Below are 20,969 nucleotides of genomic sequence, written 5' to 3' on the forward strand. Positions count from 1 at the left end.
GTAGGGTGCATGAGAGACAACCACACATTGTTATTTCTCTCCCTCTTTCTCCCTCCTCCGCTGTCTAAAAATAAATTTAAAAATAAATAAGGGAGTTGCAAGTTAAGTACAGCTTAACTATAAATTCAGTAAAGTGTATTAGAGATTCCTCATGACCATATTTGTTGTTTCTTTGAAAAGTTCATCACTAAAATGTTTCAAAGATAAGCAAGATTCTACTCTCTACTCTCATTCTCCCAGGTCTTAAGTGTATTCAAATTTTCATTTTGTTATCATTTTCCTAACTGTGCCTCTAACCTTGTATTCAAGTACCCACACTGCTGGGAGCCACAGTTTGTCATTTATTTTATTTATTTATTTTTTTAAGTTTATTTATTGTTTTTGGAGAGAGAGGGAGAGATACAAGAGAGAAAGAGATATTTGTTGTTTCACTTATTTATGCATTCCTTGGTTGCTTCTTCTATGTGCTCTGACCAGATACTGAACCTGCCACCTCCACAAACCTTGGTGTATCATGACAACACTCTAACGAACTGAGCTACCTGGCCAGGGCCTGAGAGCCATGGTTTAAAAGATAAGAAGTAACTGGTCTGTGCTTCAAGCAGTTGAAATCTGATGAGCTCACATCCCTTGATTCTCACACTTCCATGGTTCTTTTTCTCTTGCCATATCATTCCTTCTTTTCTATCTGGCTTCAGTTCCCTTTTGCTGTGTTCATCTCTCTCTACCGACCTCTGGCCTCTCCCTATCCTCCGTGTCCATACATATTTTTTTCTTAAAAAGTAGCTACTGTCATCATTAATCTGTGTGATTCCTGTTCAAGAGTCTGCAGTAATTACTTACTACCTAACATTATGTTCACTTTCTACTTAGTACTCTTATACATGGTCGCATCCCACAATGTTCAGGTAATTTTGACTTGCAACTTCTCTTAAAACATACTGTGATTGGCCCTGGCTGGGGTGGCTTAGTGGACTGAGTGTCAGCCAATGAACCAAAAGGTTGCCGGTTCAATTCCCAGTCAGAGCACGTGCCTGGGTTGTAGGCCAGGTCCCCAGTTGGGGGTGTGCAAGAGGTAATTGATTATGTATCTCTCACACATCGGTGTTTCTCTTTCTCCCTCACTTCCCCTTTTAAATAAAGAAATAAAATCTTAAAAAACAACATACTGTGATAGTAGGTTGGTTTTTAACTCTCCATCTCTTATTCTGTGGTTCTTTACACTCATACAGGGTGTGTGCACACATTTATCCACATGCAGGAACAGTGATTCTCACTTAGAATCACAGACTATCAGGGCTAGAAGGGATCTTAGAAGTTACCTAGTAACTATTGATGAAAGTAAAAACTGAGACCTGAGAGAAGCCCTTTTCTAGTCCTTCCTCAAATAATTTGCTTACATTGTTTTCACCTGTCTAAACTTCCTTAATATTTATATGAGTGGTCACGACCATCATGTTTATCACATGATCTTCTATTATTAATTGTATTTCATTCTCTATTATTTCTTTCAGCAGACTTGTCTTTCCAGATTAACACAAAATTGTCTTCTCTGGGATCCTCTGAAGCATCTAGGACAGGGATGTCAAACTTGTTTTCACCAGGGCTGAACATAATTTTAGGACTGTATAAATGTACTACTCCTTAACAGTTAAGTGAGAGCTTGGCACTGCCACCAGGTAGAAACGAGGTGCAGGGCTGGATAAAACAAGGTGGAGGGCCGGATTCAGCCCTCGGGCCTTGTGTTTGCCGCCTGTGATCTAGTAGGAGTCCTTGTTTCTTTATCTTTCAGAGTTGTCTTATGGTCTTACCAGTTCCATAAAAAATTTCTATCAGAAAACTCATCTACTGCTTTGAGAATGTTTTTTCCTCTTCCTATGTTTTAATAATGTAAAGCTCTCTTCTTAAAAGGATTGTATGTTTATAGCTGAATTTTGTCAAAGTTCTTTTTCAACCTCACTTTAGTCATAAAAAATCTGTGGGTAGAGCCCTCACGTTTATAGCTCAGTTGGTTGGAGCATTGTTCTGTGAACCAAAAAGTCATGGGTTTGATTCTTGGTCAGGGCACAGGTTGTAGGTTCAGTCCTCTGTCAGGGTATGTATGAGAGGCAACCAACTGATGCTTTTCTCCCTCTCTCCCTCCCACCCCTTCTCTGTAAAAATCAATAAGCGTGTCTTTGGGTGAGGATTAAAAAAAACTATGGGTAGGTTAGTATTTCTGTCATGTATAAGTGATACAAATTATTCTTCTCTCAGAGGCAATGCCACTTGCTTTGCATATGGACAGACAGGTGCCGGAAAGACCTACACCATGATAGGCACCCATCAGAACCCAGGACTGTATGCTCTGGCTGCCAAAGATATCTTCAGGCAACTGGAAGTGTCCCAGTCAAGAAGGCACCTCTTTGTGTGGATCAGCTTCTATGAAATCTACTGTGGACAGCTTTATGACCTCCTAAATAGAAGAAAAAGGTACTGGATATGAGTGGGAAACTGTGAATCTGTTCATCATTATTTTAAGCCAGAGTCCCACTGAATCATGGGATTTAATGAGACTTAAAAAAAATTTTTTTAAATTTATTTAATTTTTGTTTAAGTACAGTTTTCTGTCTTTTACTCCCATCCCAGCCCACCCCCCCAGTGCTCCCCACCTCCCTCCCATTTCTACCCCCCTTAGTTTTTGTCCATGTGTCCTTTATACTAGTTCCTGTGAATCCTTCCCCTTTTCCCCTGAAATTCCCTCCCCTCCCCACTCTGGTCACTGTCAGCCTGTTCTCTATTTGAGTGTCTTTGGTTATAAAATGAGACATTAATACCATTTTGTGAAATGAAAGTCTTCTGAATCAGATACATATTTTTGAAACTGTCAGTTCAGCTACAGAAAGATTTAAATTAGCCTTTCAAGTGATCAATAGTCTAATGTTTATCCAAATATTATCTCTTTTAACCATGCCTGGTGTGGCTCAGTGGATTGAGTGCTGGTCTGCAAACTGAAAGGTCACTGGTTGGACTCCCTGTCAGGAAATGCCTGGGTTGCGGGCCAGGTCCCCAGCTGGGCTCACACAGGAAGCAGCTGATTGATGTTCTCTCACACATTGGTGTTTCTCTCCCTCTCCTTCTCCCCCACTTTCTCTCTCCCTGAAGGTGAATGAATAAGGTCTTTAAAATAAAAAGATGATCCCTTTTATTTTGGTCTATGAAGAAGGTCTAATTTCAGGAGGTCAGGAACCCAACATATACTTAAATCTTTTCATATTCTTTTGACCTATTATTACACTGGAAGAACTATAAATAATGTTTCCCACTTTGTCTTGTTTTTTTTTCCCCCTCAGTCGTAGGATGGGCTTCATGATAGTTTTCTTAAGTCAGTTGAATGAGAAGAAAATCTCTTTACTTCACATTAGACTTTTAACTCTTATAAGGCTTAAACTGTTGCCCTTACAATATAATATAATAATTTAGAAATGTATTCAGTAACTCTGATTTTAAATCCCTATTGTATTTTTATGGCATAAAATTTTATTTAGGTTGAAACAGATCACTTCGTAGGAGGCAATGAAGTTGTGAAGGTATTGACTGACTTGGAAAATAGGGAGGAGAGAGGAAGTAGGGGAGGTGGAAGGATAAAAGTTTGTCATAACAGAATTAACCAGACATGAAACATGTTGGGAGTAGCTATACCAGGTGGAGAGGAGTGAGTTGAGGCTGAACATGGTAGAAGGCTGGGAAAACCAAATCAGTGAAATAGACTGGCCCCACAACGAAGAGATCCATGCCCCTACAGAGCTGTCCAAAAGGACATAAAGTTCTATGAGCGGCAGGCAAGCACTGGAATGGGGAGTGGATGTGGAGGAGCAGCTCCAGTTCAGTAGAGAAAGTGTGATGAGGCCAGCCCCCACTGAAGAGGGACGTTAGAGTATTGAGCATCATAACTGGAGAGGCCACTGTGTGGGTTGAGGCAAGCCATCATTCTGTGGACTTGAACAAAAAGGGACCTTTACGTATGCCACAATTCAGAGAATATATGGGTTTTAGGGGTTCAGTTGTACCAGATAAAGGAGGGTGCTACTCTGGGATTGCTTTGGCAAAGAGTTGCCTTTTTTTTTTTTATTCTCTCTGTGTTGGTTTTGAAGCCTCAAGTTAGCTTAATCATGTCTTCTCTTCCAACCCCAACAATCTTATTAGGGGTCCTTTCCAGTCAGAATTGCCACTTCCTTTAAAGAACAGGTGGCATGAAAATTAAAGCCACCATTGTCCTACGTGCATGGTTTGTTTTTTGTGTGTGAAAAGACAGTCAGATTATTCAACTGTAGTGAGTGTAATTCTTTAATGAATGGCTCAGGTATATTACCCTGAATATTTGCATTCTTTAATTATAGCCAAAGGGATGGAAATATGCTAATTTGTGGTTTGAAGCTTCTCTAGGGCTCAGAAGGAAAGACCCCTACTTACTCCATGAGTGTCTTGGGCTATGGTGGTTTTTTTTTAAATCTCTGGATAATTGGTTAATATCCCTTTGTTTCCTCCCCTTCTCCATCTTCTGAAATGTCCCGATCCACTGATGGCCACACTTTCTTGTTGGTTTAGAGCTGTTATGATTTACTCTGTTGTTTTTATAATAAAGTATATTTTCTATGATAATATTGGAGCTTTGACAAACATAGACAAAAGTGTATATATATATATATATATATATATATATATATATATATATATATATATATATATATATACTTAGTCCAACTCTTAAACTAGAAACGAGAGTTTAAGGATCTTCAAATTAAGTCTTAAAAGTAGAGGATAAATTGTTTTATACCCTTGCATAAAAAGTGATAGAAATCTTGCTGATAGGATTTAAAAACCTAGGAGTATGTTTTGGGCTGTCTGTTAGGAACCTTTCTTGGGGTGGCATAGGGCCTGGGAAGTATGTTCAGGAATGACATGAGGGTTCTGAAAGCTAGATCCATCTTTTATTCCACAAACCTAACTGTTCCAGTAGAGTTATTTTCTGAATGGTCATGGGTATCCATGAACTGTTTTCCTTCAACCTTATAAAAATTTGGAAACTTGGTAGAAGCATAGGCTGAGAAAAAAATTTTTGGAGAGAATATCATTTCCTTTTTTATGAAATTCAATTTTATTTCTAACCTCAATCAGTATCTTATTAAGAGGGAAAAATAACTTTAGAGTCTTCAGTAGATTCAATACACGCCCCTTGGTGGGTCTGATTTTAATGCTGATGGTAGATCATAACCACTTATTACTTTACATGCAGGCCTGAGGCATTCAGTTGTAGCACCAGCTCTTCCTTGTTCTCTTAGAAGGTATATCAGGATTGCTTATGTTGCAAGTAAAACAAAACCCCACTTATACTGGCTTAAGCATTTAAGCAAATCATTAGCTCATGTAACTAGAAAGCCTAGAGATCTGTCAGGCCTTAGTGCCTTTACTGTAGCAGCTCAGGGATGTTATAGGGACCCAATTTCTTTGCATCTCTGCTCCACCTTCTACGGTGTTAGCTTCATTCCAGAACTGTCTTTTTTTGTGAATGTTAAATGGTTGCAATTACTCCAGGGCCACATGCTTTTACTTCCAGAGAGAGAGAGAGAGAGAGCGCGAGCGAGCATACCTGACAGCCAGGTACCTAACAACCAGACACTCGGACTTGATTTTGATTGGACCTGGTAGAGATACCATATCCACTCCTGTACCACTCACTCTAGCCAGGAATACACCATCCACTGATTGGCATAGGTTTGAGTTATACATGCAAATGTATCCTGGCCCCCTCCCCTCCTATGCTTTCATTCTTTTAATTATAGCCAAAGATGCTAATTTGTTTACAACAATCAAGGATCACACCTAAAACCCTGGGTGGGGGCCAGGAGATGTGGGAATAGCTGGGGAGAGTGCACATGAATCCCACCAAGAGGGCAAAACTGCTACTTAATAATGGGGGAGTAGTGGAGTGGTTTCTGGGGAGGCAAGAACAAAGTCTATTACAGCAGTTCTGTCATACCAACCACGTTTTTGCATCCGCAGGCTCTTTGCAAGAGAAGATAGCAAGCATGTGGTACAGATCGTGGGACTGCAAGAGCTTCAGGTGGATAGTGTGGAACTCCTCTTAGAGGTAACTCTCCCTTCTTTACTATACCACTGTAGCAGCATAAGTACAGGAAAAGAATTCGTTTTGATACCTAGCAAGTATAATGGACTCAGTTTTAGACAACGGGCAATGGCAAGCATACTGCTTCACATTTATAAAGGTGAGTCCTTATAGGTTCTCTATAAGGTGGCTGTCTCAATGCCATGGTAGCGGGAGACAGGGCATGTGGGAGAACCTAATGCATGAGAAGATGTTCTTAGGCCAGTTTCAAAGCTGCTAATGTGTACTTCTCTGGTAGTTGGTTCTGGGAAAAGCTGCTATAGAGAAACATTCTTAATTTAAATAAAAATTTTTATAGGTAATACTTTCACATGGGTTAAAAATTCAAAAGTTACAATGAAAATATCCCTCCCATTTTCTTTTCCTGAGGCAACTAGGTTTTTTTTTGTTATTTATTTGTATCCTTCATAATGTATTTTATTCTAATGTATTTTTAAATCTTATTTTATTAAAAGTAATTTTTTATTATAACCAGAGCAACACTTATTATTAAATCTGAACATTAAAAAATATATTATAGAAAAATAAAGTCTTCTCTAACTTGCTGTACAGTACTCCTCGTTCTCCACTGAGATATCCACTGTTAATAGTTTAGAATATTTAGATTTTTTTTTTGTTTTGGAAATTTATTAAATTACGTATTAAATATACTTCCGGTGAACATTCCTTTAATGTAATTAATGTCAACCTTGGTTTACATTAGATCATCAGGAGGATTTTTTCCCTTACTTAAAAAAGATGGTTTAACCTTTTTTTATTGTGAAAAATAACACTATACAGAAAAATGCATAAAATCTAAATGCATACAGTATGAAGAAACAAATACACTCATAATCAACTACCCACACTAATAAATAGAACATTGCAGTACCCCAGAAGAACCTGTACAGCTTCCCAATTATACTCCCCTATTTTCCTGACTTTATGCTTTTTTGTTCTTTGTTACAGTTTTAATAACTATGTGCTATCCATAGATATAACTAAGTTTCACCTGTTTTTTTAACTTTGTGTGAATAGAATCACACTGTATGTATTCTTTTGTGTCTTGCTTCTTTTGCTTAACATTATGCTTTGGAGTTCCATCTATGTTTTTTCATATGGCTGTAATTCTGTTCATTTTTATTTGTCGTTAGTATTCAATCATACGAATATGGTATAGTTTATTTCACCATTCCAATGTTAATGAACAGTTGGGTTGTTTCTCTTTGGGGCTTTTCTGAACAGTACAGCTGTCAGTGTCCCTTACGTGGATTTCAGAACGCAGCAGCATATGCATTCTCTCGTTGTAGTGGTGATACGCATATCTTCCACTTCACTAGATGATGCTAACTGCTTTCCAAAGCAGTGTACACTCCCAGAAGCAATCCTTTGCTCTTCGTCTTCACCAACACTTTGATTTTTGAATTTTTGCCTATTTGTAAGTATTTAATTTTATCTTTAATTGCATTTCACTGATTAAAACCAAAGTTGAATGGCTTTTTTTTACTGTGAACTTTATTTTAATAATTTTTTTCAATTATGGTTGACATACACTATGATATTAGTTTTGAGTGTATACCCCAGTGATTAGACATTCTATAACTTACTAAATGATCACTCTAATAAAACCTCATACCCGTTTGACACCATACATAGTTATTAGAATATTATTTGCTATATTTCCTATGCTGTACTTTACAACCCCATGACTATTCTGTAACTATCAATTTGGATTTCTAAATCCCTTCATCTTTTTCACCCAGACCTGGAACCTCCCTTCCAACTGGCATCGTTGAAATGTTCACTGTATATGAGTATTTCTGTTCTGCTTATTCATTTATTTTGATTTTTAGATTCAACTGAGTAGAATTGAATAGCTTCCCTTTTTAAACTTATATTTTTAATTTCCTCTTTGGGAATATCAGTTTGGGTCTTTTCCTCTTATTTTGGGTTGTCTGTCTTTTACTGATTTGTATATTGTGGATATGAATCTTTTGTCAGTTTTGTGTGTCATGAGCATATTGTTTTGTCCTATGGCTTGTCTTTCTAGTTCTGTTATGTATTTTTTTATTGTTCAATTGCATTTGTCCCACATTTTTCTCTGTTGCTTTCCCCTGCCCCATCCACACACCCTGGCCCCCACTCCCACAGTCAATTCCAACCTTGTTGTCCATGCCCATGAGTCCTCTGTACATGTTCCTCGACTTGGCCCTTCCCCTTCTTCTCTCCATTATCCCCCGCCCTCCTCCCATCTGGTCACTGTTAGTTTGGTTTTTATTTTCATGGGAGGCCATTTAAATCAGAATCTCTCAATGGTGAGGCCCAGATATGGGTATTATTAATTTATTCAATTTATGAAATTGAAGTATTCAATTTTAAATTGAAATATAGTACATAACCATAAAATTCATCTTTTTAAAGTATACATTTCAGTGTTTTTGATGTAATTTTCTTAGTAAGATATAATCCACATACCATGATATTTACCTTTTTAAAATATACAATTGAATGATGTTTTTTGTACTTTCAAAAAGTTGTATAGCTATTACTACTATCTAATTCCAGAACATTTTCATCACATCAGAATGAAACCCCATACTATTAGCCAGTTACTCCTTTATTTTTCCTGCCCCACAGTGCCTGGCAACCACTACATAATTTTTATCTCTATGGATTTGCCCACTCTGGCCATATCATATAGATGGAATCATACAATATGCAGCAGTTCATTTCTGGCTTCTTTCATTTAATACAGTATTTTCAAGGTTAACCCATGTCATAGCATATATCAGTATTTCTTTCCTTTTTATGGCCAAATAATATTCTACTACGTGGATATATTTTATTTATTCATTCATCAACCGATAAACACGTAGGTTGTTTTCACTTTTTGGCTATTAAGAATAATGCCAAGTACAAATTTATGTGTAGAGATATGTTTTCCATTTTCTTGAGTATATGCCTAGGAATGGAATTGCTGGGTCATACTTGTTGAGGGACAGCAAACTGTTTTCCCAAGTGTTTTCCTAGCAGTGTATAAAGGTGGGTATTATTTTAAAAGTTCCCCAGGTAATTAATTCTAACATGCAGCCATCATAGTCATTCTTCTAATATATCAAACCAGCCTGGTTAGAGTTAAAGGGAGAAAGCTGGAAGGACAGGCTGGGTTCTTGACTGTACTCACCTTTAGAACAGCTTTACAATATATCCGTCCATGGACTTGGGTGCAGGAAATGGCAGGGTGGCCCTCCATTGATTTGTCTTTTTCTCACAGTTTTTCTTTCCTGGGACAAATGGGTAAATTTTGTTTAAGGGATGGGACCCTCATGTTTGTGTGATTATTAGATTCCTGAGTCCTGGGATCCAAAACCTGAGCACAGCACCTGAGTGTGACTGCTTTAGAGGGATTCTAAGAGTCAAGAGCCCCTTGGATTACAGAGGCAAGCGCAGAACAAAAGTGTTTGGGATGTGTTGAAGGGGCTCCCCTGAAACTGTGGCCATTCTTACCTGCCCAGGATTCCCTCCACTGTGAAGTGTTAAGGAAATTGTTTCTCATATACCTATTCCCACGGCCCCACTTTCCCCAGCCACTTATTTGTTGTTTTGGCTGGGAGTTTCAAGATTTTTGGTTTTCTCGTGATGCCTTGGTCCCTGGCAATTACACCAACTCAATGGGAAAGGAGCAAACACTAAGAGGAAGTCCCATTTCCTTTGCTATGGGCCATATCTATGCTAATGGGCAGTTTGGTGTCAAATCACACCCCCACCATGGAGGAGTTTATGCCACTGCTCTATCCTAAGGTATGTTTCCTAAGCAGAGAGAAGTTTCTTGTTAGTCAACATATTACTGCCATTGATACCCTCAGTCTGTAGTTCATATGAGGTTGTACAAGAAGGAAGCCAGCTGAGATCAAGGTGGAAAGTTGGTATAAATTATGAATACCTGACACCGTTACCCTCATAAACATTTATTGACTCGAAACCACAGCACTTGTTAACTCAGATGTCACACTCTCACTGTGTCTCAGGTGTTACTGTTCATGCTCACTCAGGTATCACCCATGTGTTTGCTCAAGTGTCACCCTCAGGTATCATCTTCAAGTGTTACCCTCACAGATCACCCTCAGGCTCACTCAGATATGGCCACTTTTTACCTACTTCACAACTGGCAGCTCTGTTTTTTTTTAATCACTTCCTTGGCTGTAATTGGTGGCGGAGACCCACATAGCAAGAGCTTCCTGTAGATGAGCCTCAGTTATATACCGGTAATAGAGGCTTAATCTATACACATTGCCTGTTTTACTGAAATACTCATAGCTCTTTGACATTTGTGCAGGAAGCTTAGTGATTAAAGCCTTGTAACTAAATGGTGCTACATCCCAGTGCTGTGTATCCTTGATCATGTCTTTTACTTTTCTGAACCTGAAATTTGTGGATGATAGTAGACGACTGGGTCTCATAATAGAGAAGGAAATGAGATAACATACATCAAATGCTCACCATGATGCTAGCTCAGTTTGTCATATCTATTATTATTACTAGTAAATCTCTGAATATTTCCCAATGCCACAGATTTGAGCAGTTGCCTCTGCTTTCTGTTGTAGCAGGTCCCCATTTTACTCACATAACATGTTTTGTATAAAGGATCAAGATTTAGAAACTTGCCCAATAGACTTTAGTTATGCAAGAAGGAATTCGAGGGGCGGTAGTGAGAGAAAAGGAGTGAACTAGTGATTTTTAAGGTGTTGGCATTTATTTTGCTTTACTTCTAGACTTTAGTTTCACCCAAATAAATTTGCTTTTTTTTTTCCCCTTTATTCTCTTTTTTCTACCTTCACTTCCCCCTTTCTTTCTTTTCTTTTCTTTTTACTTTCTTGTACTGGGGAGCCCATGGAATTTCATGTTGAGCTATAAAACTATTTCCTCATGAAATCGATTGATTTACACTTGTGAAAAATAGTTTAAGTTTTGGAAGTTTACATGGAAATGTTCTTTAGTATCTTTTTAAAATTGATATTTATTAAAAATTAACTGTGCCAATTATGTAACTAAATGCTTTACATATATTATCTTTTTAATTCTCATAAGTGACCTGTGAGATTACTATTTTATAGATAAGAACTGGAGGCCCTAAAAAGTTAAGTGATTTGCAAATGTTCACACATTGCAAAAGTTTACACAACTGCCCTGGCCAGGTGAGTAGCCCAGTTGGTTAGAGCATCATCCTGACATACCAAGGTTGCTGGTTTGATTCTAGGTCACAGCACGTACAAGAATGAACCAGTGAATTCATAAATAAGTGGAAAAGCAAATCAACGTTTCTCTCTCCCTCTCTCTCCCTTCCCCTCTTTTCCTCCCCCTCCCCTCCTCTCTCTCTAAAATCAATAAGTAAAAAATTTGTTTTTAAAAGTTCACACAACCATATGCCAAAGCTGGAATGTGAACCCAGATAGTCTAATTTAAGATTTCAATCTCTCTCTCTCTTTTTAAAGATTTTATTTATTTTTAGACAGGGGAAGGGAAGGAGAAAGAGAGGGAGAAAAACATCAATGTGTGGTTGTCTCCTGCGTGCGTCCCTAACTGGGGACCTGGCCTGCAACCCAGGCATGTGCCCTGACTGAGAATTGAACTGGTGACCCTTTGGTTCGCAGGCTAGTTCTCAATCCACTGAGCCACACCAGCCAGGGCAAGATTTCAATCTCTTATAACTGCAACACTTGGGTTGATGTCATTTTCAAAAGTTTGTCTGATTATCTTAACAAGTACCTCATTTTTTACTCCTCAGAGCTTAGCTGCTTTGTTCCACAGTTTCTGAAAGTCATGGTGATGTCAGGCTGTTACTGAAGCTGAGAAAACTGGAACAAGGACCAGAAATTCCTTCATGCCTTCCCTAACAGGCATAGAGTCACAAAACTTTGCCTCAATGTCTTAGGTTTTCTGAGACACAGTCACAGTTACCTAGTACGTCATGGTAGACAAGGTGCAATGAAAAGCCAAGTGTAAAACTCTATAACAGAACCACAGAAGCCAGTCTTTCTTGAATCCCCTTGGAGTGAATTTTACCACAAGGCCATCCTTTCAGCTTCCTGTCAGTATACACAGTTCCTGACAAGGTATAGCCTTGATGCCTCTCAAAGCTCTCACTAGGTTTCAGCAGAAGTAACGTCATTACTCACATGTGGCAGAAGACACCTGGCTTTTATCCTTAGCCTCACTGTTTTCTACCTATGTGACCTTGGATAAATCACTTAACTTCTCTGTGATCCCTTCCTTATCCATCAAGCATATTGCTCACTTCTATGTGGAGATTTATTACTTTTAAGTATATTTTATTGATTATGCAATTACAGTTGTCCCATTATTTTTCTCTCTTTATTCCCCTCTGCCCTGCACCCACCTCCCTCCAGCATTCCCCCCACTTATTTCATGTCCATGGGTCATACATACATATACGTTCTTTGACTTCCCAATTTCCTATACTATTCTTAACTTCCCCCTGTCTATATTGTACCTACTAATTACACTTCTTATTTCCTGTACCTTTTCCCCCATTCTCTTCCCTCCCCATCCCCGATGATAACCCTCCATGTGATCTCAATTTCTGTGCTTCTGTTCCTGTTCTAGTTGTTTGCTTAGTTTGTTTTGTTTTGTTTTTTAGGCTCAGTTGTTGATAGTTGAAAGTTTGTTGTCATTTTACTGTTCATAGTTTTGATCATCTTTTTTCTTACATGAGTCCCTTTAACATATAATAAGGGCTTGGTAATGTCGAACTCTTTTAACTTGACCTTATCTGGGAAGCACTTTATCTGCCCTTCCATTCTAAATGATAGCTTTGCTGGGTAAAGTAATCTGGAATGTAGGTCCTTGCCTTTCATGACTGAATATTTCTTTCTAGTACCTTCTTGCCTGTAAAGTTTCTTTTGAGGATTCAGCTGATAGTTTTATGTATGGGAACTCCTATGTAGGTAACTGTGTCCTTTTCTCTTGCTGCTTTTAAGATTCTCTCCTTATCTTTAATCCTGGGTAATTTAATTGTGATGTGTCTTGGAGTGTCTCTCCTTGGACCCAGCCTCTTTGGAATTCTCTGAGCTTCCTGGACTTGCATGTCTATAGTTCCTTCACCATATTGGGGAAGTTTTCCTTCATTATTTTTTCAAGTAAGTTTTCAATTTCTTGCTCTTCTTCTTCTCCTTCCTGCACTCCTGTAACTCAGAGGTTGGAACATTTAAAGTTGTCCCAGAGGTTCCTAAGCTTCTCCTCATTTCTTTAAATTCTTTCTTCATTCCATTCTGGTTGAATGTTTATTTCTTCCTTTTGTTCCAAGTGCTTGATTTGAGTCCTGGTTTCCTTCTCTTCACCGTTGGTTCCCCATATATTTTTCTTATCTCACTTTATATAGCCTTCATTTCTTCCTCTATTTTGCATCTGTACTCAGTCATTTCTGTGAGCATCCTGATTACCAGCATTTTGGACTCTATCAACTAGGTTGGCTATCTCCTTGTCGCTTAGTTCTTTTTCTGGAGTTTTGATCTGTTCTTTCATTTGGGCCATATTTCTTTGTCTCAGCACACCTGTTACATTTTAAGGGGTGGAGCCTTAGGTATTCACCAGGGCAGGTCAACCCACTTCTCTGTGTTTTGGGGCTGTATGTGCAGGAGGGGTCAGGGAGGGAGCAATGCCACATGCTTGGCTCTCGCTCTACTTTCAGTCACTTCTCTCACTCCCCACAACCAGTTTGGGCCCTTCTGGTTCTGATTCTTGGGTGGATGGGTTTGTGTATGTGTGTTCTAGGACCCTGTGGGTCCCTCCTCCAATAGACTCTCCTATGAGACCTATGAGACCGGGTGTTTCTCCCACCACTGCCAGACCCGTGGGTCTTTACAGCTAGAGGTTTTGTTGTTTTTTTCTCAATGCGTGGTTGCCTCTTTTGAACCGTCAACTGGGGACCTGGCCTACAACCCAGACATGTGCCCAGACTGGGAATCCAACCAGTGACCCTGTGGTTCACAGGCCCATTCTCAATCCACTGAGCTACACCAGCCATGGTTACAGTCAGAGGTTTTGAGGGGTTTTTTCCCTATGCTGGAACCCTGGATTATGTGGTCTGTCTCACTCCCCAGTTGTTCCTCCCAGTTTATCTGCACATGAATGTGGGACCGTGGGGTCCTCCAGCCTCTGCCTTGCACATATCTCCTCTGCTCCAGCTTCCTGTTTCCACCTCTCCTACCAGTGTGCATGAATGTTTCTTCTTTAACTCCTTAGTTGTCGGACTTCCATACAGTTGTATTTTCTGGTAGTTCTGGTTGTTTTTTTGTTTTTAAATTGGTTATTGTCTTTCTTTTGGTTGTGTGAGGAAGCAAAGTGTATCTACCTATGTCTCCATCTTGGCCAGAAGCCGTATGTGGAGATTTAAGAGATCTCTCTTGTCTCTTCATGGCTTCTATAAAAGACAAAACAAAACTGTGAGAACTCTGAAACTCTAGGAAGAAATGCATCAGAATCTTAGCTCTGGAATTATGGGAGGTATATATTTTCTTTTTCATCCCTTTTCTTGTATTTTCCAAGCTTTCCACAGAAAGTATGTCTTAATTTTATAATTAAAAGTTTGATAAAAAGAACAATGTAAATCTAAAATGTTCCATTATTATTGCATTGTTACCAAATATGTAAGCGTGAAGTCAGGGTAATAAGAAGGTAGGATGAGGAAGTGCATTTAGAGGCTTCAAGCTCTGGCTGGTGTTGCTCAGTGGGCTGAGAGCTGGCCTGTGAACCAAAGCGTCACCAGCTGAATTCCCAGCCAAAGCAGGCCAGGTCCCCAGTAGGCAGTGTATGAGAGGCAACCACACATTGATGTTTCTCTCTCTCTCTCTCTTTTTCTCCCTCCCTCCCCCTTTCTCTAAAAATTAAATAAAATCTTTTTAAAAACTTAAAAATTTCTTCTTTCAAATACACACTTGTTTGAAAAAAATAACATGGATGCTTCAGTTACATGTATGGCCTTAAGTGACGTTGCCAGCATCCAAGCTTATTTAGCAGTACTTTTCTTGACACTTGCCACACTCAATATAAGGGGTTATTGCTCTAATTTTCCTAATTAGCAGCAACTTGCTATCCGTGCAGTTGATAATCAAGTTTTATAAATTAACATGTTCTTCTCATTATAGAAAGATTTATTAGCTAGTCACTTTAAACGTTTAGCAAACTACTTACAAAATTAGTGCATTCACAGTATGACTCTAAATTTTTTCTAAAATACAATTTTTAATTCACATATAATTAATATTTAGACACATTGCCGCCAGGATTGAGCAGCGAAACAAAAAACCCTAAGACACAAAAAGAGGGGGGCGCGCCCCGGGAAAAAAAAAAAAATACAACTATTCTTCAGACCATGGAGGAACTTATTAGTTAAAATTTTAAAAAGCATAAGCTTCTCGTTAAGATATTTGTGGCTTATTGTAGGAGTTTGACTCTCAACTTATAGACTCTTAATTTGCAAACTATGTTCAATATGATAGAAATCAAAATTATGAGAGGTGGAGAAAAATGAAATAGGACTTTCAATCCCTTAATTTACTGCTATATAAGTAAATTTATCACCAGTGCCTCACAGTATAGTAGAAAGCACTTGGGCTTTGCCGTCATACATACGGGGTATGGAACTCGGTTCTGCCACACAAGGGCTGTTTGTGAGGAAATCACCTCCGAGCTATTCCTCAGTGTAAACTGGGCATGGTAGTCATACCTCACATGAGGCTGTTGTGAGGATTCTATGAAATGATATATTTATTCAAAAAACATTTTATTTATTTTTTGAAAGAAGGGAAGGGAAGGAGAAAAAGAGGGAGAGAAACATCAATGTGTGGTTGCCTCTCATGTGCCCCTCACCAGGGACCCAGCCTGCAACCCAGGCATGTGCCCTGACTGGGAATTGAACTGGTGACCCTTCAGTTTGCAGGCTGGCACTCAATCCACTAAGCTACACCAGCCAGGGCTCAAATAATATATTTAAAGTTTTTTACCTTTTTGGTTCTCAGAAATTAATACTCCTTCCCCTATCCAAAATCCAGGGCAGCATGCTCATATATAGCTGTGTTTTCAGTGGCTAGAGGCCAATCCTGAGTTTTACTTTTTCCCCATTCCCTGAGGCCAGAGGGTCTCAGGTTTGTCTTTATTCCTATTTGGAGGGGTATTGCTCTCAAGGGAAATCATGGGCTCGTGGCAATTACAATAACTCATCACTTGCATGTTCCCACACATCAGGCCTGACCTCTTTATGACTGCATCCTGGTGGAACAGGTGGATGTGATCAGTTATTCCGTGATAGGAATAAGGGCACATTTCTGCCCTTTGCTTCAATTACTAAGATAGATGGGTATTATGAGACCTTGCTTTGAAGCTAAGTTATGCCCTAGAGATTTTTGTCAGGCTAAATCCATCAAAGATATTTTTAAAAAATATGTGAGATCAAGAAGTAAATTAGCTTTTGAACTATTGAATGTCCTCCCCCAAGGTTAGTATTCCATGTTGTTTTTATTGCTGTTGGGTACTTACTCTGTATGACTTAGTGTTTAGGCAGCTTTTAACATGAAGGGGAAGACCTGCAGTGTACTGACAGAGTTACATGTCTGGTCTTGTTGCATTCAGCCCACTCTTAGGAGTCAGACAGCTTTGTTTACTCCCTGGGGATGTCACGCTATGGATTTTATTTTTCAGGTGATTCTGAAGGGCAGCAAGGAGCGCAGCACTGGGGCCACTGGAGTTAATGCAGACTCTTCCCGCTCCCATGCTATCATCCAAATTCAGATCAAAGATTCAGCCAAGAGGACATTTGGCAGGTGGGCTGGAAATATTTAAGGAATTGCATTGTCTGCATTTCCCTAACGTGACTTTGAAGTATGTGTTATCAACAACAGGACACTCTGCCACCATGGAGTTCTTTATTTCAGGGATACAGAGTAGAGTTGTTAGCCTTGAAATAAATCATTGTATTAAAGTGCCATCAGTTGATTAACCATGAAGTAATGGCCTATTGTTGGTCAACCCTGAGTTATTAAAAGGAATATCGATTGCTTCTAAAGTGAAACATGGTATCAGCAAAGGAATAGCAGAGAATGCATCTCAGAGAGCTTACAGGCCAAAAAAAGGAAAATTAATCCATCCTTCTTAAAAGAAGGCATAAGACAATTGGGTACATTCATTGCTTCTCTGGTGCTATCTTAGCAAACTCTGCCACACTGATGGATGAGCCTATCTCACTTCTGAGTAATGAGTCTTTTTCCTCCTTTCTATTTTGTCTTTCTTTCTCTTTCTTCCTTTCTCTCTTTCCTTCATTCTTTCTGGAAAGCAGTCCATAAAAGTTTCTATTTAATTATCTAAGTGGTCCTTTAAGTGATTTACAGTATGATCATTTAGCCTTATGAGAAGAATGTTTTATTAATTTCAGTCATACTTTCTCACAAATGATTAAAACCAATGAAAGTGTCTGGATAAACAGTGCCAGCAGCAGCAGACAGATCAGAATCTTGTAATACTTTTGGAAAGCTGACAGTAGTGTCTTTTTTCCCTTGAATATGGGCCAGTGTTAATTTCATCTGGCTGTCACAAAATGCTGACTGATGTAAAAATAAACCGAAGCCCCAAAGAAGTCATCCTTGCTGTGTCTTTTCTCTAGGATCTCTTTCATTGACTTGGCTGGCAGTGAAAGAGCAGCAGATGCCAGAGACTCAGACAGACAGACAAAGATGGAAGGCGCAGAAATTAACCAGAGTCTTCTGGCTGTAAGTCGTTTGAAAGCTTTAATCAAAAAACCCTTCTTGAGAGCTTTTGTCTCTTGATACGTGCTGGCAGAGTTCGCGAGGGTGGGGTGGAATCCACACAAAGGCATGCTCTTATCTGGCAGTGAATTCCCGGGATGGAGATGGAGGCTGCCAATCAGATTCTCAACAATTCTAGACAACCCTCCCCTCCCCTCCCTGTCTTTTCAAAGGCCCTCTGGTCAATCCCTGTCACTTAGAAACAGAGAATTATTTATGAAATCGCTGAATGGCTAACGTAGGTAAGCTTTTTCCCTCTCACCAAGTTTTAAAACTGTATTAATTTTTCAAACATACAAAACTAGAACAAATAATATAATGATCTCCCAAACACTAGTCACCCAGCTTCAACATGTGAAAAACCTGACCAGTACATTCTTTTCCCCAGGTGGATTATTTTAAAGCAAGTCCTATCATCATATTGTTTCTTCCACAAATATTCATTATGTGATAAGACTCTTATTTTTAATATAATTGTATCATTATCATATGTGAAGAAATAATTGCTTAATATTATCTGTTATCCATTGAGTATTATAGTTTCTCTAGTTCTATAAATGTCTTTTTTTAAAGGTTGCTTTGTTCAAATCGAAATGCAAATAAGATCCTTGGATTGCTTTTGGTTGATCTGTCTCTTTTATTCCATAGAAGTTCTTCTCTCCTTTTTTTAAAGATTTTTTATTTATTAATTTTTTTAGAGAGAGGGAAAGGGAGGGAGAAAGAGAGGGAGAGAAACATTAATGTGTGGTTACCTCTCACGCACCCCCAACTTGGGATTTGGCCCGCAGCCCAGGCATGTGCCCTGACTGGGTTTGTTTCACCGGCCGGCAATCAGTCCACTGAGCCACACCAGCCAGGGATGCCTCTCTCTCTGTCTTTTTTGATATCAATGTATTTGTTTAAGAAGACTGGGTCACTGTCCTATAAGATTTTCCATAGTCTGGATTAGGCTGACTGTATCCCCATGTTGATGTATAAAATGGTACTCTATCCTATATATTTTCTACAAAGTGGTCAGTATCTCTATTTGTGCTATTCAATAGACATGTAGTCACTAAGCTACATGTAGCTATTGAACACTTGTGATGTGGGAAGTCTAAACTGAGACCTACTCTAAGTGTAAAATACACACTGGATTTTGAAGCTTGTAAAATATCTCAATATTTTTTGTATTGATCACATGCTGAAATATTTGTGAATGTATCAGACTAAAATGTATAATTAAAATTATGTATTTAATATTATAATTAATATATGTTAATGTAGGTACTAGAAATTTAAAATTACATTATGGTTTGCATTTGTGGCTCACATATTTCTACTGTGTAAGTGCTGGTCTAGAGGACTGGTCAGATTTAGGTTCTGGGTTTTTTTGGCAAGAATAATTTATGGGTTATTCTTAGACTTCTTATAGGAACACATCAGGAGATACAGAATGTCTGGTTATTTCCTTTTGTGATTTTCATAATTAAGAAAGTTTGAAGTGTTGTCAGCCTAATTCCTCCATTATAAAGTTTTCCATCAATCTTTTTCACCTAATGGTTTTAGCAGCCATTGATGAGCATCATTTATATTCATTGTTTCATTAGGGATTCCAGAATGGTATATCCTAATTCTAATATTTCTTCTGTATTTATAGCCAGAAAAAACTTTTCTTCAATTCTCTGTTTATTCTGAAATATAGTTCATACAGTGGAGGCAAGATAAGTGCTTGATTCTTTGTCTTTACTCACCTGTTTTCAGAATGAGTTGATGTCTTCATAGCCCAAACAAGACGAAACAAGTTTGTTATTGTTTGCTTTTTTGTTTGTTGTTCTATTACTATAAACTCATTGTATATCATTGTAGTCATTATTCTTTTTGCTGCTAAATTGTGTACCTTTTGGCGAGTGGGAACCTTTTCAAGTATGTTTCTGTGTCTCTTTGACCCAATCTCAGTAGTTCCTGATAGTTTCCTGGCTTTCTGTCTAGGCTCATCTTGTACATTTCTTTTCCCGAGTTTGAACCAGCCATTTATTCATCAAGCCTGGATTTCAGAGAGAAATGGTATTTAGAGACCATTTGGGGGTACTAAGGATACTTACTACCTCTGGATTAGTCATTGCTTCTAGGTCTTTTTGATGGACACAAGTAGATTTTTTTAAAGGAAAATATATCGGGGATTCATACTAATAAATTAATTCAAATTAAGATTGTAGGATTTTCCCAAAAATACTAATTTGAAAGAGTATATGCACTCCTATGTTCATTGCAGCATAATTTACAATAATTAAGATATGGCAGCAACCTAAGTGCCCATGCATAGATGAGTAGATAAAAGTGTTGTGGTACACATATACAATGGGATCACATATACAATGGGGTATTAGTTGGTCATAAGAAAGGATAGAATCTTACTATTTGCTACAGCATGGATGGACCTAGAGGATATTATGCTGAGTGAAATCAGTCAGTCAGAGAAAGACAAATACCATATGATTTCACTTATATGTGGAATCTGAAGAACAAAATAAACAATTGAAACAGACTCAAAGATACAGAAAACAGACCAATTGTTGTCAGAAAGGAGGACTAGGTGAAAAAGGCGAAGGGATTAAGAAGTACAAATTGGTAGTTACAAAATAGTCACAGGATATAAAGTACAGCATAGGGAATATAGTCAATAATACTGTAATAATTGTGTGGTGCCAGGTAGATACTGGAAAAATCAAGGGGGACACTTTGTGAAGTATATGATTATCTAACTGCTACACTATACACCTGAAACTAATACAATATATTATTATTTGTAAACTATAATTGAAAAATTTCTTTAAATTTTAAAAAAGCTACAGTGAAGATAAGTAGCAATTTTAAAAGATTATAGGATTTTCGCTTAACATTTTGAATTTGTATTTCTCTCCCTTTTCTCTTATGCTAGAATTCTTAAATCCTAGAACATCAATATAATCTTATTTGCTCTACCTTAATATATATATTTCAAAATAATGCTATTATTATTACTCATA

The 20,969-nt window shown here is 38.3% G+C and overlaps 1 protein-coding gene across 4 annotated transcripts in view; it reads left to right on the top strand.

Moving 5' to 3' along the window:
• Positions 1-20,969, top strand: part of KIF24 (kinesin family member 24) — an 84,637-nt gene that overhangs the window by 44,869 nt on the left and 18,799 nt on the right. For all 4 annotated transcript variants that reach the window (XM_053656168.1, XM_037151590.2, XM_037151591.2 and 1 more), the window contains 4 exons: positions 2,257-2,472; positions 6,043-6,130; positions 16,862-16,983; positions 17,820-17,925. In XM_053656168.1, the coding sequence (XP_053512143.1) occupies positions 2,257-2,472; positions 6,043-6,130; positions 16,862-16,983; positions 17,820-17,925 (532 nt within the window). The remainder of the gene's footprint in view (positions 1-2,256; positions 2,473-6,042; positions 6,131-16,861; positions 16,984-17,819; positions 17,926-20,969) is intronic.

Source organism: Artibeus jamaicensis, unplaced genomic scaffold (assembly GCF_021234435.1).
Source record: "Artibeus jamaicensis isolate MK-2021 breed Jamaican fruit bat unplaced genomic scaffold, CSHL_Jam_final scaffold_1964, whole genome shotgun sequence".
Taxonomy (NCBI): Eukaryota; Metazoa; Chordata; class Mammalia; order Chiroptera; family Phyllostomidae; genus Artibeus; species Artibeus jamaicensis.